At 41.2% G+C, this 24665-nt stretch overlaps 1 protein-coding gene across 6 annotated transcripts in view; it reads right to left on the reverse strand.

Moving 5' to 3' along the window:
* pcnx1 (pecanex 1) overlaps positions 1-24665 on the reverse strand; it is a 356856-nt gene that overhangs the window by 62584 nt on the left and 269607 nt on the right. For all 6 annotated transcript variants that reach the window (XM_038784415.1, XM_038784439.1, XM_038784431.1 and 3 more), the window contains 7 exons: positions 24504-24613; positions 12662-12767; positions 11197-11289; positions 5903-6053; positions 4686-4827; positions 3309-3486; positions 407-515 (listed from right to left, as the gene is read on the reverse strand). In XM_038784415.1, the coding sequence (XP_038640343.1) occupies positions 407-515; positions 3309-3486; positions 4686-4827; positions 5903-6053; positions 11197-11289; positions 12662-12767; positions 24504-24613 (889 nt within the window). The remainder of the gene's footprint in view (positions 1-406; positions 516-3308; positions 3487-4685; positions 4828-5902; positions 6054-11196; positions 11290-12661; positions 12768-24503; positions 24614-24665) is intronic.

Below are 24665 nucleotides of genomic sequence, written 5' to 3' on the forward strand. Positions count from 1 at the left end.
TCAATCCAAAGCATTGCAAGTGCACACAACCAGACACTAGCATATTTTTACAAAGTCAATATCACAACCTAGATCATAAAAAGCTTTTTCATGATTGCCAGCACAAAACTATTTTAAGTACCGTACCCCATTATAATAAACAGTACTGTAACACCAGTGTACAATAAAAGTGAATTGTGTTTGTGCTTTTAAAGCAAAGGTAATGTCCTCTGTGTGGTTTATTTTGTTTGAATTGATGCCCTCATTCAGGTTTTATTATAATAGGAGGTTAACAGCTCCTCTGAGCATTAGGCTGGCCCAAGTATGCAGCTACGCTTGTAAATCCTGCACCTCTATTGCAGTTTTCTGTACAGCAAATGGACGTACAGACAATATCAATCATTCCTAAAGTATAAGTACAGGATACGGGGCACAGCAAAAGGCTGAGCGAAAGCATGAAACGCAGATCCCCATGTTATTTGCCAAGGAGCGATGTAAGTGTAGACAAATCTCAGTTTGTAGAAAAGTTCCCATAACTAAAAGAAAAAAGAAAAATATTAAGCATATACATTTTAATGCTCAACGCTTTCACATTACACTTCAATGGAATAATGGTTGAAGCTGGATTTCCAATTAAAGGCTTTAACTTCCTTCAGTTCACTTTAATGATGGTTTTGAAACAAATATTCCAGAGTCGCATTACTTAATTATTTCATTTTATTTTCTTAGTTGACACTTCGTACTGCAGCAGTATCCCAAGCTTCTGACTTCCGGTGATATCCCACATTTCCCCAATTGTCATTCAGCAGTATGACATTGTGCTCCATGCAAGGGGAAAAATCATGAACAACACTGACCTCCCCATTCACAAAGATTTAAAAAATCCCCCGCAAAAACACTTAAAATCACACACCATTCTGAGAAACTGGACCTAATATTCATGCAGATAGTATCAAAAAGGCCTTTGGAGCACATGGAATCCCTACTTAAATTCTGAAACATGGTGGAGATACACTCCTGGCTTGGCTGTGCAACCTCATATCACTCATCTGGGAGGAAGAGCACATGCCGGGAATCTCAATAACACTGTGATCATGACTATATTCAAGACGGGAGACAAGTCCAATTGTGGTAACCAAACAGAGTCTCCCCACAGTCTGCCACAGGGAAGGTAATCGCAAGGATTCTCCTAACTGTTTCCTCCCCGTGGCTGAGGAACACCTTCCACAGTTGGGGCAGTTTCTGACAATCGAAAGGCACCACAGCCATAATCTTTACTGAGTGACAAATTCAAGAAAAGTGCAAGGAATAGCATCAATAACTCACTGCACATGGCCTTTTTCGATCTCACAAAAGACTGTGTGAAGCCAGGTGGCTTATGCCGTGACGGGTTATGGAGTATTCTCCTCACAATTGGCTGCCCTCAGAAATATGTCACCATCCTCCGCCGACTGCACCTCATCTCTTACCCTCTTTGCAAATTACCCACATGCAAGATTACCCATGGAACAGATGGGAAATTGTTCAACCTTCAATCCAAAACTAAAACCACTCCAACTTCAATCGCTGAGCTTCAGTATGTATCCTGATGCTTGTTTGTGCACTCCTCAGATACTGAGCTCCTGGTCACTGTCGACTCCTTTATCAAAATGTATGAGAAAATGGGCCTTTCACCAATGCACAGAAAACGAAGGTCCTCTTCCAACCAACATCCACAACACAAACTTCCCGCCATTGATTCGGGTCTACAGTGAGATCTTGGAAAACATGGACCATTTTCCATTTCTTGGGAGGTTCTTCTCAATGAAGGCATACATAGTAATCAAAATCTATCACCACCTCCAATATGTCAACTCAGATTTCCATCGACTGAGAAAAAGAGGATCATCTTAAACCTGGGACTAAATCATAGTTTACCACAATACCCCCACAATAGTCTGGGGAGACATTCGCCGGGTCTGCTAGCCAGAGACAGGAATCACAAGTGGCCCAGAGAATCGGGCAGATCGCAAAAACAGGCTTAAAACCGGGCTTCAAACCCTTTTTGAGTCTAGCAGCCCACCCTGCCAGTCCCAACGACGTACCCGACTAGGCCCGGTGGGAACTTGCAAATACCTCACTAAACCTAATTTTAATATCATTATCAGGCAGGAGACCTGATTCACCTATCTCCTGGGATGCTCCAGCCTCCCCATCTGGGAGTCCCGCTGACGTGAATTGGTGCAAGTCCTGAGAAACAGGGACCTGGCGGCTTGCACTCCGAGGAAGGGGCAAGGGGGTGAGTACCTTCCCTATACTTGCCTTCAGAGTGCCGATGAGGATCCTTCAGGAAAGGCACTCCAACAGCACTGTCTTCTCCCAAGCCAACTTGTACAGTGTTCAAGGTGCTAATCACTCAAAATAGGCTCTGCTGGGTGGGCTACATTGAACTTATGCCTGACAGCAGACATGCAAAGCAATTACTCTATTCAGAATTAGGACGCGGCAGGAGGCTGCCAGGAGGAAAGTGGAAATGTTTTAGGGATGTCCTCAAAGCGTCCCTGAAGGATCAAACACCTATGCCGACTCAAGCTGGCTTGCGACCAACCAAAATGAAGAAAGCTCATCCGAAAAGGCATTAAACACATCCAAGAGACTTTCTGGAAACATGCAAAGGTCAAGTTAAGGTGCCAGAAGGAGCAGTCAAATCTCCAAAACAACCCTTCAAGTACCAACTGTCCTGTGACATCGGGACCCATCAAACTGGAGTGGAAGCAGGTCATCCCGAGGGACCACCTCAGAGGAGGATCAACACACTACCAAGATGGATAAAATCATGGGACACATGCAGCATAAGGAACCCAACACCTCATCGATGAGGTACCTCGAAAACACTGAACAGAATGCAAACAAATCCTCTTATGGCACAGTTGATGTTGTCACCAGCCCACAAGTGAAAGCCAAGTAATGACCAGAAAAACAATTATGGTCATGAGTTCCAGATCATGGAAAATACCACATCAATCTGTCCTCTAAGATCTTATGAAGGTCTTTAAGGGTCTTTAAGGGTGTTACCTATGGAACAGATGGGCATTCGGCATCTCAGGAGGTCACCATATGGATAACCAAACTAGATGTCCCATTATCTGTTTTTCCTGTCATGTGGAAGTAGTAATTAACATACAATAGGCAAGATAAATCTTCCCTTAAATTTTCTGTTACCGTACAATCTACGATACATGCAACATATGTAAAATCATTGTAACTCTGTTCAACTCAGTCAATTTTAGAAAGATCAGCATACTGTTTATCTTATATCAACCAATTGTATCTTTGTTCTTATAACATACCTTACTGAAGAGTATGGACATGAAGAAGAGGTCCAAAAGCAGAGTCTCTGAAAAAGCCTTGTAATCGAAGGTGAAGAAGAGCACAGTGAAAACAACAGTTACATATTGGTATGTGGGGCTACTGTAAGAAGATCGAAGTAATTTCATCCCTGCAATGGTGATCATTAGTGCGCCAAACCTAGAGGAGAGCACAGAATTGGTTCTTGAGAGTACCATACTTAAAGCAATCAATTGTAAGACAGGTCAAGCAAAATTACAGGGATCGAATCACTGGGATCATCAAAAAAACTGCAGGAAATGCTTCGAAAATTGTGTTCCAAACAAAAGTGCCATTTTCTATTCAATAGATTTACTTATTTATCACTGAATAAATCAATGTATTATTCCATCTCTATGAATACTACACAATTATTCTGTGTCATTCATATGGTGTTGCTGTTAATCAGACCAAAGAATCCCATTTCATAAAAATCCCAGAAAGGGTCCATTTCAGTTTCATAAGAAAATGTAAAACTTAAATATGTTAAATATTTACTTTAAATAATTTTAGGGGGAATTGCAAGTAATAATGTCACTGGCAGAGTAATCCAGAGGCCCAAGCTAATGTGCTGGGGATATGGGTTCAAATCTTACCATGGCAGCTGGTGTACTAAATCTGGAGTATAAAGTTAGTCTCAGTATTAGTGACCATGAAACTATACCGAATGTTGTAAAAACCCATCTGGCTCACTAATGTGCTTGTGGAAAGGGAATTCGATGTCCTGACCCAGTCTGGTCTACATGCGAGCCCAGACCCAACACAATATGCTTGACTTTAAATGCCCTCTGAAATGGTTTAGCAAGCCACTCAGTTCAGAGGCAATTAAGGATGGACCTTGCCAATAATACCCACATCCAATTAAAACAAATAATCGCAAACATTCTAAGTTGAAAGTCGAAGCCTATTCAAATCCTACACCTCCATACCAGCATCAACATTTATTTATGAGCATATCTAGTCAGATGTGTCAACAGCATTGCAGAAAGAACATGAAGGGAAATTATATCTTGTGCAATAAAACAAAAATATAGATATAGATTTGTTGCCCATCGATGGTTCACAAGTAGTTAGCAAATTTGCATGGATAACTCAGAGGAAACAAACAAGCAGAGGTAAAGCACTTCCTAATTTGCGGAAATGGATCTAACCTCAGATTCATGGGAAATCATCTTAAGCTAGTCAAAATGTTTTAAGCAGTCAAGTTTGGGAAGTCATAGGATTACAAAGTGACCTTCTACCTCTGCCAGAAATTGTATACGATGCGCAACAGTTGAAAAGGGAAAATCAATTCTTCAAGACTTAGGTGAACAAGAGAATAATAAAGAGAAACACCTTACTCTGCGTCCAGTTTCTTTGGGCTAGCTATCGCCTTAGCACTGCTGCTCAGTTCATTGAGAACTATCAATGGATAAATAATGTTCTTTTCCACAAAGAGGAGCCAAACGTAAAGCTTTTCAAACCACATGACATGAGCAGCATCTGTGAGAAAAAGAAACACTTAAGGTGGTTTCTGGAAGGCACGAAGCTAAACAATTCAACGTTAGTGCGTAACCAAGGGCCTCACGATGGCGCAGTGGTTAGCACTGCTGCACATGGCGGCAAGGAGACGGGTTCAATCTCCGCTCCAGGTTACTGTCCATGTGGAGTTTGCACATTCTCCCGGTGTCTGTGTGGGTCTCACGCAGATGTGCAGGGTAGGTGGATTGCTAACGCTAAATTGCCCCTTAATTGGATTTTTTTTAAAAAGAATTAGTGCTTAACCAAAGTGAGTCTTTTGCAGAACCTTTTAACAAAAAATTACGTTTAGCGCACACAAATTACAACAATTGAAGTATTCATGTTGGCAGTGACTGGAGAATCACTGAAATTTGCAACTAAAAATATTTTTGCAAATGCGCAACTCTTGTTCCAAGTAATCAAAATATTATAATTACCCAAAGAGATTTCTATATATTAATTCAAACATTTTCAAACTATTTCCAGACAGAAATGAAAACCATAGATCCAGGTGTTGTCAAAGGTGTGAAAGTTATTCCCTTTAATATATAGTGAAAAGTACAAGATACTTGCAATAATAATTCTGTAAATGTTTCTTTCCTACAAATTAAGCTGTAAAATTTTAGCTGATACGGATTGTAGACACATGCCAATAAAATGGAAAATTTGAAAAGAAGGAACTTAAAATGTAACTTCAAGTGGGCCTGATTAAACCACTTCCATTATTTTGTTTATCATTTATTATCTCCCCAAAATTATTTTTCTGCTCATTCTGAGAGCTCCCTCTGTCAATTCTTTTTAATGAACTTTTGCACCCTTAAAGACTTGTTTTCATTTTGAACCTGCTTCTTGCCTGAAAAATTCAACTAATCTCATTCAAATATCGCAGCATTATATCGGTAAATGTTATACAGACATTATCGCCAGACTTCTTTGAATTATATTAGTTTAAGGTATTATAGTGCAACAATTAAATCAATGAACCATTCAATTCACCTTTATGGACAGTCGCCACTCACTATGATTATTGTACTATAGCTATTAGTGGAGTACCTACTTCTCACTTCAAACTGATAGTATTCCTTGGTTTTCAGCAGTGGATGAGAGAAGCAGTGCCAAGGGAGCTGTTTTCTCAACTGAGGCAGCAGGTAATGTGTTAGAAATCCCACTGCACCTACTAGGGTGTACAGCACATAGCTGAGAACAGGCTGGAAGACAAGAGAAATATGCAGTCAATAAATTTACTTCGGTATGGATATTTGCTGCGTGAGGCACTTTTGAATATTTTAATAATGTAACAAATGCTAATTTAATTTAATTTCCTAAAATTAAAGACTAAGGGGCCTATGAGATTTTATATCCTTTTTAATGACAATTCTGTAAGCCTTGTGTTAGCCACTGCTTTATTTTGGACACACAGGTGCTAAAATTCAACCCCTTGTACATTTTGAGAACCAAAAATGAAAATCAACACAATTCTCTTCAGATGTGTTGAGTAACAATGTAATATATTTAATATCCAACGGCCTTTCCACTTTTTCCTCATGCTAATATATTCGATTCTTCTTCGCCCACTTCCTTGATTTATCCGAGCCACACAGAAACTGTTTCCACGACAGCAGATGTCTTACAGGGCTCTTACACAACAGGAGAGCAGCTCATGGTGGAGGCAAAGTTGAATATGTTGTCCTATGTTGACTGCACGTTGCTGCATAAACCAAGATACCTTTAATCCTGTTCTCTTAAGATGAATAAAAAGTTGTTCACTCTCCCGAGCTACTAACCAATGCAGTCTTAATTCTAGACAAACTCTGATTATTCACTAAGTTCCACTAACCAGTGGGGAATAGCAGATAACTTTGCAATAGATCATTTTTAATTCTACAATCATAACGAAGAACATTTAATGGTGATTAATATTTCAACAGTAACTGTTGACATTAATGATTCCATCCTGCTCACAAATAAGCCAAAGCTTTTTTGTGGGTAGAAGACTTATTATGCTTATTTGACTATTCAGTGGCCAATTGTACGTGCATACCCCTTCAAACATTCTCTGTTAGAATCATCATAAATTCCAGGACACAATGGTATTAGCTTAAAATGCCAAGATATTCACTTCCCCCCTTCCCACCTAAAACATTGCTAAGAGGTGTGAAGTATTGCAGATTGGTTTTCTTAGGTGCATAATCCCACATGCAGAGATTGCAGGTGAGCTGTAAATAAAAATGTTTAAAAATTAACAATGATAAAGGATAACCAGTATATATCAGCAATGACACTGGGCCAAAACCTATCGAAACTGGAGTGTTTCACGAGGGTGTGCCAAGTCAATTACTTCTTCCCTCATTCTTCAACTTCAATTTTCTTTGTACCATTATTTGCTGCATGTGAGAGCTGACAAAGGTATGGCAAGGGCATACCTGAGCCCTCGGAGTGCCACAGTGGCACACTAGTTAGCACTTCTTCCTCACAGCACCAGGAACCTGGCCTTGGGTGACTTGTCTGTGTGGAGTTTGCACTTTCTCCCCTTGTCTGCGTGGGTTTCTTCGGGATGCTCCTGTTTCCTCCCACAGTCAAAAGATGTGCAGGTTAGGTGGATTGGCCACGCTAAATTGCGCCACAGTGTCCAAAGGTTAGATGGAGTTATGGATATATGGCTGGGGAGTGGGCCTAGCTAGGGTGCACTTTCGAAGGGTCAGTGTAGACTTGATGGGCCAAATGGCCTTCTTCTGCACTGTAGGGATTTTATGATTCTATGAATGGTGGGAGCAACATGTACTTCTTTAATCAATAAGATTTAAGGATTGACGCCGAAACAGAGGAGTGAGAGAGGACGGTAAATCATTGCAGGTGAATTAGAGTCAAATCCAGTTGAGAAAGATAAACAGAGTGAAAGATAGGCTGGGTTAAGGGAGTGAAAAAAAACAGAGGCAGTCAAGAAAAGTAATAAAACTAAATGTTAACACATTTTTAAAATCCCCAAGAACAATTAAGATGACAAGGCCATGGGTCAAGTATGGGACTAAGCTGGAATTCTTTTTTTCTGCTGGTATGGACACAATTACATTCTGCTGCAAATTTCTATAATTCTGACAATGAGGCCGATTGACATTGCATTAACAATTATCAGGTTGTTGAAAAGTGCTTATTCTGTTAATTACCAGACTTGATCTTCTGTCGTGGGTTTAATTAGCAATTAGTGTGCAAGGTTTTTAAAATGAATGGGAAGGCCAAGACTGAGATGCTGTTTGCGCAAAGCATATGATGGAGCAGCGTAAATCAATAACCAAGTTCCAGAGATGTGAAACCTCTTGCCGTATCTCTCAACCCCCTGATTTTCACAGTTCACAGGCTAGAGTTTATCCAGCAAAGAAATTTAAATGTAAAAAAAAAATCAACTTCTAAGTTTAGTTTCCGTTACTTCATAATCTATAAAGTTAATTATAGAGGTTATAAAATATGTTAAAGTTGTAACTTGTGCCAATGTTATTCTGGTTAGTACTACTGCTCTCAATAGGGTTCCTACACCTATATAACATAGTACACTCTCACGCGAAGTGAAGCCATGTTGACCGTGGACAATTTTAAGATGCTCTTTCATCATCTTGGATTAGATTAAGAAATTTGAAACCAATTTGTTTTTGTCAGGTAACTTTAAACAGTAAATTTTAAGCCACATAAGAACCAGAAATGGCATTTGGCCCCTCAAACCAGTTCTACCTTTCAATGAGATCCTGACTAATCTGTGACCTAACTCCACATACCCACTTTTGCCCCATATCCTTTAACACCTCACATTGATTCACGAAAATCGATCAATTTCAGATTTAAAATTCATTACTTACATAGCATCAATTGCTGTTAACAGAAGTGAGTTCCAAACTTCCATCACCCTTTGAATGTTGATGTGTTTCCTAGCTTCACTCCTGAAGAATCTGACTCCCAATTTATAGACTATGATTCATAGTCTTGGACTTCTCAATTAGTACAATTAATTTATCTCTATCTACCCCCATCAGTTTTCCTTAATGACTATAAACCTTCTAAATTCTACAGATTCAACATTAATTTGCATAATCTCTCTTGATAATTTAACTCTTTAGAGTATAGATATCATTCTGAGAACAGAAATACACTGCACTCTCTCCAAGGCCAATGTGTCTTTCCCAAGGTATTGTGCCCAGAGCGGAACACACCCAGGTGTTGTCTAACCAGGCTTTCATATAGCTATAGACTGACTTCTAACCTCCAGCACTTTAATTTGCCAGATATTGGGTGGGATTCTCCCAACGGGAGTCTAAGTGCCGACGCCGGAGTAAAAACCGGAGTGTTTTACTCCGGCGTCGGCGCCCGTTCCCAGACCCCTATTCTCCACCCTCCGTGGAGCTAGCAGGGGCGTCGTGCGGTTTACTGGGGCGGGGCCTCAGCGTGGCGTCAGAGACCCGGCGCCGCGTCAAAGCCTTGGGTCCCGCGCATGGGCAGTTGGGCCGGCGCCAACTAGCACATGCTCAGGTACCTGGAGGAGCGCTCCAGCCCCTCACCAACATGGCGCCGGGGTTCTGGGGCTGGCCGCGGAAGGAGGTAGGCCGGGGCGGGGGGGGGGGGGGGGGGGGGGGGGGTGCGCGATCGGTGAGCCCTGATCGCAGGGCCAGATCCCATTGGAGTCCCCCCCCCCCCCCCAAGCGTTCGCGATGAGTACCCGTCGGCAGCGACCAGGTGGGGACAGCGCCGGCAGGACTCGGCCGTTTACGTGCGGTCGCTCGGCCCATCCGCTGATTCTCCGAGCGGCCCGGCGCAATTCGCGCAGCGCTGGTTTTCGGGGGGTTGGGAGAATCGTGCGCGGGTGTCGGGGCAGCGTGGAGCGATTCGCTCCGGCGATTCTCCCACCCTGGGGGGGGGGTAACGTCAGTATTCTATTCCATTAGTCTTCCTAATTATTTTCTCTACTTGCTCATGGAATTTTAGAGATCTATGCATCTGGGCCCCAAGTCTCAAAGGACTGCACTGTTTCTAGCCTTCAACATTTAGAAAGAACCCTGTTCTATCTTTTTTTCTCCTAAGTGTATGACCTCACAATTGTCTGTATTGAATTCCATTTGCCAGTTTTGTTCATTTGTTTAAATAAAGAATAGCTCTTTGTACATTTACACTCAAATCAACATTGCTTACAACGCCACCGATCTTTGTGTCACTGGGAAATTAGGAGGGGCGGTTTCCTGTTGCATCACCTAATTAGTTAATAAGTATGGTGGATAATTGAGGCCTCAACACAGATCACTCTGAGACATGATTAATTTGAGTAAAAAGGACCTTGATACGTCAAGGGGGATGGAGGAATACAGATTCATTCCGCATTTCATTGATTTTCCAACTAGAGTACTGAGGACACTTGCATGTAGTCTACCAAGGCAAGGAAAAAGGTTTACACAGTTTGTCACATGTGCATGATGGCACAGTGGTTAGTACTGCTGCCTCACAATGCCAGGGACTGGGTTTGATTCCGGCATTTTGCGACTGTCTGTGGGAAGTTTGCATATTCTCTCCCTGTCTGCGTGGGTTTACTCCCACAGTTCAAAGATGTGCAGGTCAGGTGGATTGGCCATGATCAATGTGCAGGTTTACGGCAATAGGGTAGGGGAGTAGGCCTAGGCAGAGAGCTCTTTCGGAGGGTCAATGCAGACACGATGGGCAGAATAGTCTGCTTCTGTACTGTAGGGATTCTCCGGATGAGTGGGTGCTCAGCAATTGTTTCTTTACTTGAAATCTGAACTTCGTTTTTGAATTTCAGTTTATTTTTGTGCCAAACATTATCTTTCTGAAATTTGCTCATCGACCCTTTGAGTGAGAAAAGCATACAAATGTGCCCCCTCCCCGAGTCAAAAGGTTGGACAAGCCTGTTTTAAGGAACAAAACATCAACATAATGACAAAATTCTGTCCCTGACAAATAAATTCGAAGGAAAATACTTTGTGTATGATTAAGAAACATACTTCACTTAGAAAGTTTTACAGGAATTAAATCGCTGTTTGGCTCTGGTCATCATTCTACATGCTCTACACAGCAATGTTCAATATTTGAATCTAGCAGCTAACTAGTGCATAACCATAATAAAGAGCTTACAGTGAGGGTTATAATGCAGTTCTGGCTTTCAAGACTGTAGAGCATTCCACAGACAATTTCTCTGCATAACCGGGATTTTTTTATTCACCCAATATTTTCCTGAAATATTTTCCACGACCTTCACTAAAACACTAACCTACTAATATGTAATAGCTACTAATCATAGGTCCAGTACTCATAGCTTCATTGAACCTTGGTTTCTGTAGAATGAAAATTCAAGCTCTTTACCTGCAGGGCAATGAAGACTGTGCTGACATGGATAGCAAAGTATAAGATGGCAATGACTGTGCAAACTATCAGATCGGACTGTAAACGTTCACTCTAGAGAAGAAACAAAAAAAAAAACAAGTTATTTTTGAAAATATTTGCATCATATTATTTGAACAATTATATTTGATAATTAACTCCTGTTATTTTTTCCTCCCTAAACTAGCCTCTTCTTTGTGAGGCCCTGTTAAGGCCCTATTCTGGTTAATCCAATTATTGCTTTGGCAAATACAATTGATGGCTGCCCTTGCAAGTGCAAAGTTGTTTCAAGTGGTGTACCACAGGGTTCAGTGTTGGGACCCTTATTATTTGTATTCTATATTAATGAATGTGGACATGAATGTGGGAGCACGATTAGGATATGTGCAGACGACACAAAGATTGGCCGAGTGGTGGACAGTGTAGAGGATAGCTATAATCTCCAAAATTATGTAGATGGGTTGGTGGAGTGGACGGTAAAGTGGATGGCAGATGGATTTTAACAGAAATGTGAGGCCATGCATTTAGGGAGGTCAAACAGATATAGGGAGTACACAACAAATGGGAATATATTAAGTGGGGTAGTTGAAGTGAGAAATCTTGGCATAAAAGTACGCAGGTCCCTAAAGGCAGCAGTTCAAGTAGACAAGGTGGTTAAGAAAGCATATGGAATGCTCTGCTTCAGAGGTATAGAATATTAAAGGACATAATGTTGGAATTGTAGAAAACACTGGTGAGACCACAACTGGAATATTGCGTGCAATTCTGGTCACCACATTACAGGAAGGATGTAACTGCTCTAGAGAGAATGAAGAAGAGGTTTACAAGAGTGTTGCCAGGGCTAGAAAAATGTAGCTATGAGGAGAAATTGGGTAGGTTGGGGTTATTTTCCTTGGAACAAAGAAAGCTGAGGAGTGACTTAATTGAGGTGTACAAAATTATGAGAAGAGATAGAGAGGACAGGATAAAATTGTTTCCCTTGGTGGAGAATTCAAGAACCAGAGGACATAGATGCAAGATAAGTGGCAGAAGCTGTAGAGGGAACATGAGGAAGAACATTTTTTTACATAAAGGGTGATGGGAGTCTGGAATTTTCTGCCCAAATTCATGGTGGACACAGAGGCCCGAAACTCTTTTTGAAAAGTACCTGGATCTGCACTTTAAATGCTGTAAACTATAGGACTATGGACTGGGAGCAGGAAGATGGGATTAGAAAAGGCACCTGGGTGTATTTGGGCTAGCATGGACAAGATGGGCCAAATGGCCTCCTGTTGTAACTTTTATATGGTTCTAAAAGATCTGACATCGAAACACAGCCAGGCTCTTGTCTGTGTTATGCACATCCCAAGAACAAAGACAAAAAGCTGTATATATGATAATCATTTCTGGACTATAAAGTTGCATATATATCCAAATAGCAATTAATAAAACAATAAACATTACTTACAACGGACTGCTTCAGTTTTTCTGGTAGGGGGTCTTTCACCTCTGCAAGAGGGTCTTCAGGGTTCTTATCATCAGTATTAGGGAAAATCTTTGATCGTACTAAAGACCTATCATTTTAAAGCAAACACAGCAGTACTTTTACTCAACAACCTTAACACTTAAGGTGGATATTACTAGCTAGTAACTTTAATAAGAGATTATTGCTTCTCATTCCACATGACTCATATCACGTTATTTTTCTCTCAGTGTAGAGATGGATTTAAGGTAAAACATAAGAAAACTGGCCTAAATTTAGATTATCTTCTTGTTCTCATAGCTATGTTCATTCTTGTCATATCAATAAAATGTAATAACCATAAAAACTATTAGCAATGTATCTCAATGGGAACTTAAGTAAAATTTAAAAGAATTTTGAACAGAAAATTAAAACACAATCACTTTCTAAAACTGCAATAATCGAGTAGCATCTGGATAATCAAAGCTTCTTGATAACATGTACTAGATGCTGTGGTATGAAGAGACAAGAGTTCAGCTCCTTTTTCACCAACACACCTTTAATGGTTCAAACTCACTCTGCACAGAACTCTACAGATCATCACAAGCTCCAGAGTCCACCTGAAGCCCCTTTACATATCAGTGTCAATCATTGAACACTTAACATAAATGAGACAATCACTGAACACTTAACATAAATGAGACAACTAATTGCAATGTCTCTTAACCCATTACTTAACATTTCTTACCAAGACAGTCAAGTTGTAAACAGACCTCGGTGAGAGCACAATTCTCATCAAGTTAAGAACATGCAGGGTTGGAGAAACTATAGCAATCCATCATGCCAAATCACAGTTTGAGAGCTACCATTAAATAGTCTTGATTCACACTCCCCAGTTGTTTCCACTATCCCATTTGAATTAGCAAAAATTATCTCTGCCCCTTGTTAAATACATTCATCAGCCTCCATGTGATAAACTTGCACTTGATTATGGTCACCTTCACTCTTCCGAACTTGGTTCTGTGCTGTTATTTTTATTTGTTCATGGGATGTTGCCTGCAACAAGGAGTCAGTCAGAACCCGTGTTTGGAAGAAAAATACATCAGAGGAAAGAAAGTAGGTGACTGGCTGGTGAGTACTTCAATTTATTTTTTCCAAACTAGGGAATTTCAATCAGGGCAAGTCAAAATATTTATTGAAATAATAAAAGTATAAGCACAGGCAGGACTAGAGACATTGACTAAATTTAGCCAGTAAAATAATGAATTTGTTAAAACACTGTAAAGATGGCAGGGCAGCTAATGCGTTATAGCTGCAAAATGTAGGAGTTGATGGACACCAGTGTGGTCCAAGGCAAACACATCAGCAGTGTTGAAGAACTTTGGCTCAGATTCACTGAGCTGGTGGCAGAGCTGGAGACACCAATGCATCAGGGAGGGAGAATGTTACATGGACACTTTATTCCAGAAAGTAGTCACACACCTTGGGATAGGATTGCTTGATCTGGTCTGTGGTCAGGGATTGGAGCGTGTGACTGTGGGTGAGGCAGGAATGGGGATCGAAAAGGCAAAAGCCTCAATCTTTGCAATTGCCCAACAGGTTTGGAGGTTATGCAGTTTGTATAGACAAAGTCTCACAACACCAGGTTAAAGTCCAACAGGTTTAGTTGAAATAACAAGCTTTCGGAGCACTGCTCCTTCATCAGGTGAAATCAGTGATTTCAAATAAATCTGTTGGACTTTAACCTGGTGTTGAGAGACTTATTACTGTGCCCACCCCAGTCCAGCGTCTCCACATCATGTATGGACAAAAGCAGGGACTGAAAGATGGTTGAGCAGCGTGGCACAGGAAGCCATTCAAGCTAGGGGTGTTAACAGGAATGTAGTGGTAGGAGGGGACATTCTAGTCACAGCGATAGACACAGTTCTCTCTCTGTAGCCTAAGTGAGAAGATAAGAATTTGAAATACTAACTCTGATTCTCTCAACACTATGGAGTGTTTCCAGGATTTTCTGTTTTATTTCTACATTATACACATTGGTTTTCCCATTGAAATTAGTGAACAGAAATTGTATTCAGCAATCTCTTTACTTGTTTTCATCAACCCTAAATTGACTGTGTGTGACACAAGTTAGTATATTGTCATTCAATACTTCAACCGAGTTCTGAATGCCACCTTAATGTGATTAAATATTCATATGCTAACACTACAAACAGTAATTATGAAGCTGTTCTATTTTGCTTTTATTATATAATGCAGCATGCCACATGTAATCTCAAGCAGATGTGACAGCTTCTATGGAGAGATTGCAGACAACAGACAGGTGAAACATTAGAAGCACAGAAATAAAAGTTATTTAGCCCTTCAAACCTGTTCCTTGATCAAATTAGACCACGCCTCATCTGACTCCCTTGATTCCCTTACTCAATATAAATCTAGAAGATTTCATTTGATCTGTCACGCACAGCCCTTTGGAGTGAGGTCAAGATTTCCACCATCCTTTTGAGTGAAAAAGGGTCCAGCTTGAATCTAAAGATTATTCTCCCTGAATTTCCCCACCAGAGAAATATTTTTATCTTTTTAAAGACCTTGATTAGCTCATCACTCAATCATGGAAATGCAAAGGAAGACAAGTTTATGCAACCTACCTGTATAATTTCACTCTTTAAACCCTTTTTATCATTCCAGTGAATCTGTGCTATGCCACTCCATAGCCAACAGATGTTCTCTCAGATATAGTGCCCAAAACTGGAAGAGTTCTAGATGCTGTCTGATCAAAGCTCTATACCACTGAAGTATCTCATTTGAATTCTAGCCCTCGCTGATACAAAGGCCAGCATTCCAATCAGCTTTTAACCATTTTTCGCACCTGTGTACTCACTTTTAATTATTTGTGTGCAGGGACAAATCTCTTTGTTCCTCCAGTTTCTAATCACTCGCAATTTAGAAAATATTTTGCTCTATCAGATTGAAATCTCTCAGTGTCCAACACTTAATACTTTTTCTACTCACTTAGTCTATGAACCATTGCAACTTTCTGGAAAAAACTAACCTAGTTTCATGTGCAAATGACTTTATCCAAGTCATTTATACAAGGTGGAAAGCTGAAACTCCCAGTCCAAATCCCCGATCAACACCATGTAGTCAGCTCCTGCCAGACAGGGAACTAGCACTTTATCCAGACTCTATCTCTTACCTCCAACTCATTCACAACCCATGTTGCAAGAGTATCTCAAATGACGAACATGCAAATCCCGAACTCTGCTCATAATTCTTCATTAAGGAACTTTACAAATGCCTTCTGGAAGTCGATATAGACAATCTGCACCGACATTCCATTAGCCATTAAAAGAAGAATCTGTTATAAACATCCTTAAAAATAAGAAATTTAACAAAAGCAAAATACTGTGGATGCTGGCAGTCTGAATAATATGTATCAAAGCAATTTGAATAATGGCTGAGCCACAATAACCATTGAATTCCTAAAGTGCAGGAGGCCATTCGATCCATCGAGTCTGCAACGACCCTCCGAAAGAGATCCCTACCCAGGCCCACTCCCCCCGCCCTATCCCCATAACTCCCATCTAACCTGCACATCTCTGGACACTAAGGAGATCTGTTGATGAAGGGAATTTGATAGACCAAATAGTTTTTCTCACTCCATGGACTCTTGTACTACTGTGATTCATAAAAACCATGAAATTTCCTAGGCAAATCTGTCAAATTTTGCATGCAAGTAATCTATTTATTCATAAGGCAAGTGAGTTGTTGCAGCCATGATTTGCCATCGCAGATCGATTTGGAGCTAGAATTTCCACTGCCTCTCAGGTTTATTTATGGCAAATGAGAATAAGTCAGGCTGTTTGCAACCTTTGTGTCACAATTGATCCCGAGATGAGCTTCCGACCTCATATTCATGTCATGACTTGACTTTGTTACTGTTCATCTGCTGTTGAAATCTTCATCCATGTCTTCACTACCTCTACACTCAACTACCTCATTGCACTCCTGGCTACTCTCCCACATTTCAAAACTTCACTGCTCATGACTTAACTCACAGCAAGTCCTGTTTCCCCTATCACCCCTCTTCTCACTGTCCTTTAATTGATCTCAGTCAAACAATGTCTTGATTTTAAAATTCTCATCCTTTTTTTCAAATCCCTCCATACCCCTCTCTAGGTCCTCCAGGTCCCCAACCCTCCCAAGATATCTGCGCTCCGCTAATTCTGATTTCTTGTCTATTCCCAACTACAACTACTGCACCAGAGGTGCCCACTCGTACAGGACCAAACTCTGGAATACCCTGCCAACACCTCTTTGCCTTTCTACCTCGTTTTCCTCCTTTAGCTCTAGCTCACTCCTTAAAACCTACCTCTTTGGCCAAGCTTTTCACCACCTAACCTATTATCTCCTTATATGGCTTGGTGTCATACTCTGTTTTATAATGCTTCTGTGAAGCGCCCTAGGATGTTTAATTATGCTCAAAGTTGTCATATGAATATAGAAGTTGTTAATGTTTTGTTGCAATACTACTGCATACCTGCAGGTGACCCCAGTAAACCCCTTTGGCTGCACAAACGGCAGTGGATCAGAAATGCACACGAGTTCCAGTAGACTATCACATTCACACTGTAGAGACCTGTCCACACGAACATACAAATGGCAAAGTGCTGACACTTCTGAAAACCTGCCCATTAAGAATCTAATGTATATGGCAATTACACTCCAGGAACCAGTTTCAGAGTGATGTTATACAACCAGCTGCACATCATTTTGAATCGAGGAATAAGGAGCTTCAAGCCTGATCCTAGGATGCTTTGGAGTGTTGGGGTGGAAGCATTAAAGCCATTGAAAAGTGAGTTCATGAAAATCCCAGATGGTCCAATTGACAGATGTAAAGACACCTGTGGAATGTCAGGGCTTAAAAGCTTAACCACAACAAACAACCTGGGAAACATTGTGTAGTCTATTCACACCAAACTAAGATGTTTCCTTCTCACTTCATCTCACCCAACACACTGACAAACTGCAGCTGCTTTCACTTTCTTACCTCTTTCCCATAAGTTAATACTTGGTCCTTTCTGACATTTGTGAGGGTCCCTCCTGTTTATTCTGTTATTTTGCTTATTTCCCCTTTCTTCATTTTTGCCATTCCATTTTTTATCCATGGATGATTAATGGACATCTCCCTTTTAGGCAAGAAACCTGCACCTTTAACTCAAGTAGGATGAACCTGGAAGGCTGTGTTGGATTAAACAGAAGCTGTAGATTGGCTGGCATCAGTAACAGAGAGATGGGTTGAGTCTTGGTTTGATTGATTGGCTGGTGACCAATGGATTGGCACAAAAGCGTGTGCTCTGACTGGTAACAGGTGGTGATTTGATCTTATTTCACTGAGATATTGTTCAGAGTTCCAAGATTTGAGTTTGATTTCAGTTTTGATTCTGGCAGTGGTGAAAGGATCCAGCTAACTCGCTCTAGAAAAATCCAGCTAACTCTCCCAGAAGTCCACTGAGGGCTTACTCCCTCTCCAGAAAGCCTGTTGGATGCTGCATTCCTGAGACTGCAGAGGCTGGAAGACAAGCCATAAACTGAAAGTAAAGTTTGATGTGAAGTAAGGGGCCTCTCCAGAAAAATCTGTAAATAATGCATTTCTAAACTACAGGGGACCTGAATGAATTAATCTACAAAGATTATCATTACAGGCTGTAAACCAATCTGCAAGCATGCTAGAAGAAAAGTGTGCTAAAACCATCATCTGGAACAAAGACTCTTTCTTCTCTCCACTCTGTGTTTGTCGGTCTTGTGTATGTGTTTACATAGAGGGTGGGAGCAAGTTAAAGTGGGTATTAGGTATTAGCTTGTCGTTAACCAGTTGTATTTACTGCATACGTCATTATAGTCCTTGTTATCAATAAACAGTAATCATGTTTACACTTACAAATCTGGTGACTGTGATTATTGGGCAGCCAAGGGCAAACAACATCCGGTATTTTTATAAGAATTATTGGTTAATTCATTTGTGTTGTGACTCCGGGATACATGGGGCTGGAATTAACCTCACACTAGCCCAGGGTATCGTAACACATTCCAGGTACTGAAAATATAATTTCCCCTGTGCAATTTCAGGAGGACTATGAAAGCCTTCTTGAAGATGCAGCATTATTCACCTGACCATAGCAAGCATCAGCTCAGATACTAACACCATGTATATTTTGGGTGGCAAGTTTGAGCGAATAGAAGACAAGTCTTCACATGGCAAATCACTGCACATCTGTGCAGGACCTAGGGCTGAATAGGGTGCGGCCACCTGAAATCTCCTCAATGGATGCTCAGCAGTCAGACACTGCTCCTGCAAAGTGTATCTCCAGTGGAATAAGTAATCCAGTACACAATACAAGCACTGGGTGTTGCACAAGGTTGATTTCTAATTATTTTTTTCAGTTCAGTCAAGATTTTGCTTCTGTATTTGGTGTTGGTGTTTGTATTTGCAGTTAAGGGTAAGATCTCGGAGGCTGGACTGAACAAAGGCAATTGAATGGCAATAGTAATAAGGATTGTGCGACATTTGGTGCATTGGAGATGGGAAGATTGGCTTGGGTGAAGTGCTCCTAGATGAATTTCTCCGAGTTGCGCCACGAGGTACGCCATGTCGTAAGCTGTAGATTCAAACCTGAACCAGGGCTTGGGCAAAACAATCTAAATGGCACTCCAGTGCTGTACTGAAGGAGTGCTGCATTGTGAGAGATGCTGTGTTTTGGATTAGACTTTAAACCAAGACCCTGTGTTCCCTCTCTGGAAGATGTAAGGGATCCCATGGCATTATTTCTAAGGGCAGCAGGGAAATTTTCCCAGAGTTGTGACTAATACTTATCTCTCAACAACCATTGCTAAAACAGAATATCTGCTCAATATTATTTTGATGTTTGTGGCTACTGGGTAGCTAATAACTGTGACTACACTTTTAAGGTACTTCATTGGCAGCAAAGCGCCTTGAGATATCCTTTGATTAAGAAAGGAAAACCCAAATTCCTCTGTATTGTGGTCAATGCTGAATCTGCGCTTCCTTTTCTCATTCTGCTCTACGTTTTCTTGCACTTCTTGATTCTCAGGTGGTGTTGGTAAGGACTGGTCTCCCACTGTTGGTGGAGTTATTCAATACCGTATACAGAACACCACTACAAATCAGGGAATCTGTTCAAGAGTATACTGCAGAGCTCCTTTCAAACCATCCAGACAAAGGAAGCATTGCTTGAGCATGCCTATAGTCTGCTTAATGAAATTTATGCTGCTGGCATGGCTCTCTTTGTAGGCCAACTATGTGTCTTTGCCCATGTACCTGACAGAGGTCATAAGTCACTTCTGAAAGGAACCTCCCTGTTGTCATGCAGCTGGCTTGTGATTGCTGGGATGGTTGGAATAAAGATGGCACAGAGGAGATATGATTGCTCCCAGAGAATAGGGCACTAACCTGCAAAATTATCATAGAATTTACAGTGCAGGAGGCCATTCGGCCCATCGAGTCTGCACCGGCTCTTGGAAAGAGCACCCTACCCAAGATCAACACCTCCACCCTATCCCCATAAGCCCAGTAACCCCACCCAACACTAAGGGCAATTTTGGACACTAAGGGCAATTTATCATGGCCAATCCACCTAACCTACACATCTTTGGACTGTGGGAGGAAACCCGAGCACCCGGAGGAAACCCACGCACACACGGGGAGGATGTGCTGCCTGTGGTCCTAAACAAGCTGCATATCCAAGGAATGGCATTCCTTTTTATTGAGGGCTGGTGATGAGAAACAGACAGAACAATGCAGGTGCCGCCGATGGCAGCTTGGACCTTGGAAAGATCTGTGATGTAAGTGAAGCCTAGAACTTTTGTCCTTCTTCATTCTACTCATAGGAAATGTGATGTCCATATTTCATTTTGTGTAGAGCCTCGCTGACTTTCCTGGCACAGCGTAAACTGTGAGATATTAAGAGGCACAGAGACCTTGAGATCCACTGACAGTGCTGTTTTGTTCTGAGGCTCGAGAAGTGACCCCAACAACATGCAGCTCAATGACAGTTGGAAAGCACAGACAACTCACACATTTCTCCTCAGGTGATGGTCAGTTAGAGAGGAGTCCCCTGAACACAGACTATCAGTATTGGCTCCATTTCAGTGCACTCCGCCATATATTTTTTAATATTCTTTCACAGGAAGTGGGTGTCGCTGGCAAGGCTAGCCTTTGTTGACCATCCCTAACTCTCCTTGAACTGAATGGCTTGCTGGATCAATTCAGAGTGCCGTCAATAATCAACCACATTGTTGTGGGTCTGGAGTCACATGGAGGCCAGACCAGGTAAGAATGGCAGATTTTCTTCTCCAAAAGGACATCAGTAAACCAGTTGGGTTGTTAACCGCAATCAATAATAATTGCATGGTTACCATTCGTGAGGCTTCTTTCAATTCCAGATTTATTAATTCAATTTAATTCCACCAACTACCTGAAGGGATTTGCCCCACTGTCACCAGGGCATTGGCCTGGGTCTTGGGATTACTAAGCTAGTGACATTACCATTATGGCACACTCCCAAATTCTCTTCTCTCAGCTGCTCTTTCTCTCTCCTGTCGTCTTTATTGCTCCTCCTTGCGCCAGCTACAAGGGCAGACATATCACGCCACTCAAACTGGTATAAAACTTTATCTAAAAAGACAAAAGCAGATGGCCCAAACCCAGTTTTCTGCAGTCTAGGACACTTCTATTCAATCCCGCCCTTGGTTTTCTGCCTTCTCGTCATATTCCTCTTAACTCCGTATGTAATTGCTTTTATCATGTATATTTTCTCTTCTACTTTATTGAATACTCATAAATAAGTTAAAACACAATATTTTCTGTATCCATTCAAGAAATTCGGTAAAGTTGATTGAAGACCATCTGTACTTTACAAATATGTTCTAAATGTCCCTGAGTAAACCAAGTGCTAAAACAATTTTATCCTTTTTTATAGGCTCAAGAGGCCTGATTTTGAGCGCCCCTCATGAGTCAAGAGCAGTAAAGTAACACTGTTGGCCTGTGTGTCACTTTCCTTGCTTCTTCTCACAGCAGGCCATTTTCCCACTTAAGGCCAATTGAAGGAAGTGAATTAGAATCTTCCAGATGGCCTCTGCTTTTCAGAGGTCGCTTGGAGATGGCCTAATTGCAGCAGAATACATCGTACATGCTGAGAGGTCCTCCCAGTCTGTGTGCAAAGGCCATCCTGTGAAAGGTATCCACTCCCCCACAGTGGCTGCCTGGCTGGAAAGGCCATTTTTAATTTAGAAAGGTTAGAGGGTGCTGTCATTTGGATGTCTTCTCTCCCTGGCATACCTGCCGTAACTTGTTGTTTTCAAGCTGGAAAGCCACTGATTGGCCCTCCAGCTTCGAGGGCCCACTCTGGGGAAAAAACACATTGAGTGACTGTTTTCCACACGCTGTTGGCTCTGACCCCTCTTTAAGCTTGATAGTGGAGCTCAGAAGCCAACAGGGAAATTCCTGCTGATATAGTTTACCAAGGAGATTAAGTTGCCCTGTCTGCTTTTATTTGAAGAACTTCATACTTTCCATCCTCCATTCATCTGATAGTTTCTCTCAGCTGAATTTGGGAAAATATGTGGATACCAGACCCTCAAGATAAAGTCATATCATTAAGCTTAATATTTTAAACAATTTTTTAATTTCCACCAGCAATTTTACACTTGCCTTTAGTGGTAGTCCAAACCTGAAACTCATTTTTCGTTGCTCCTTTACCCCAAAAATTGGCATGGAAAGGAGCACAAGCAGTCAGATAACTGATGATGTGCAACACCACGTGACTAGTGAAAACAGTATTACACTGGTGAGAGCTTGTTGTTCTGAGGCCACACTCATTATGCATTCATGAAGAGTAAAATTCAAGAGTGTTTAGTTCCATATGCAATGAATAATTGATCAGTTATTCATAGATTTTGTCAAATTGAGGAAGCAAACCGCAGGATTTTCATCAACACCGCCGACCTGCCAAGCATGTCAGCTTTTATAATTGGATTTCAAGCTTTACATCTCGCTTAATACTTCCTTTATAAAATTTCCACTCAAATATTGCCTTGAAGGCTTCTCTCCTGCAATAACAGCCTTTACATTCTGCTCTCATTCCAAGGCGTGTCACGTCTCCAAAGGAGAAAGAATATCTTGTAACTGCATACCTGGTTTTGATACATCCACTGACACCCAGATTCCATGTTCTCCCACTCATACACACAACTACAACAATAGGATGTGCATAATCAAACTCCAAAACTGGAACACTAATTAGAAGTTATAATGCCAGCTTTCAAAGTTACATATTTACCATTACTTCCGGTAGAACTGGTGCAAAGAAATCTCAATTTGTGGATGCAAGCAGCACATCTTTTGATGAAAGGTTACTGCCTAAAATTTACAAGATTGATCCCTGGGATGATGGGGTTGTCATATGAGAAGAGATTAAGTAGAATGAGCCAATACTCTGGATTTCACAAGAATGAGAGGTGAACTCATTAAAACATACTGGATTCTGAAGGAGTTTAACATGGTAGACACCAACATACGAATTAGGACCAATGCTCACTTTGTTAATTCTTTTCTTTTGAAAATAGCTGTAGAAGCTCTTGCTATCTCTCTTTATATTTCGAACTAGCTTTCTCTCAGACTCTTATTTTCTCTTATTAACTTTTAAGTCATTATTTGCTGTTTTTTATGTTCTGTCCAATGTTCTGACCTGCCACCCACCTTTGCGCAATTACATATTTTTCCTTTAAGTTTGATACTATCTTAAACTTTTTTAGTTAACCACAGATGGTGGGTCCTCCTCTTGGAATTTTTTTCTCTTGTTAGAACGTATCGATTCTGTGTATGCTGAAACATTCCTTAAATGCTTGCCACTACATCTCTATTGACCTATCTCTTAACCTAATTTTCCAGTTCACTTCAGTCAGCTCTACTTTTCTCATAAAATAGTCCTTGTTTAAGTTTAAAAGGCTAGCCTTAGACCTACCATTCTCTCCCACAAACTGAATGTAAGATTCAATCATATTATGATCACTGCTACTCGGGGGTGCTTTCACTATGAGGCACTAATTAATCCTGTCTTGCCATACAGAAACGTTGAGAGATGCTATCGATGCTGAGAGGCTAAATGGCAAGTCCAGAATTAGGGACCACAGTGTCAACTATTTCAGACTGAGATGAGGAGAAATATCTTCACTCAAAGGATTATGCGTCTTTGGCAGTGTCTAACCAAAAGACTGTCAATGCTCAGTTGTTGAGCAACTTGAAGGTTGACCAATGATTTGAAGAGCAGGCAGGCAAGTTGAGTTGAGGGCAAACATTAGTCATCATTTTAATAGCGGAGCAGACTCCAGTGACCATATTGTCTATCCTGATCCTATTTCCAATGTTATGATCTGACATATTAAATTTCTCTCTATAAAGGTGCTGCCTGACCTGCTAAGTATTTCCAGCACCTTTTGTTTAAATTAGATCTCTACCTGACCTTCATTGTCTAAGGCCATTATAAAGACCTATGAGAACTCTTGCTTCTTTTGTTTTACAAATTTAGAGTACCCAATTTATTTTTTCCAATTGAGGGGCAATTTATGTGTGGCTAATCCACCTATTCTGCACATCTTTGAGTTGTGGGGACAAAACCCACGCAAACACGGGGAGAATGCGCAAACTCCACATGGACAGTGACCCAGCGCCAGGATCGAACCTGGGACCTTGGCGCCGTGAGGCAACAGTGCTAACCACTGCCCCACCATACTGCCCTGAACTCTTGCTTCTTGAAATGCGATCACTCACATCAGTACACAGGGGTCACTGCTTTGTCTGCTTAGATGATAGGAGACAGCAACCAGGAGGCCACAAAAGACAGAGAAGAGAACTGGAATATGTTGTGCATCCCAGGAATCCTGGAAGACAAAAGTCAAAACAAAATTATTTCAAATCAGTGAACGAGATGAT

This window comes from Scyliorhinus canicula, chromosome 2 (genome assembly GCF_902713615.1).
Source record: "Scyliorhinus canicula chromosome 2, sScyCan1.1, whole genome shotgun sequence".
Lineage (NCBI taxonomy): Eukaryota > Metazoa > Chordata > Chondrichthyes > Carcharhiniformes > Scyliorhinidae > Scyliorhinus > Scyliorhinus canicula.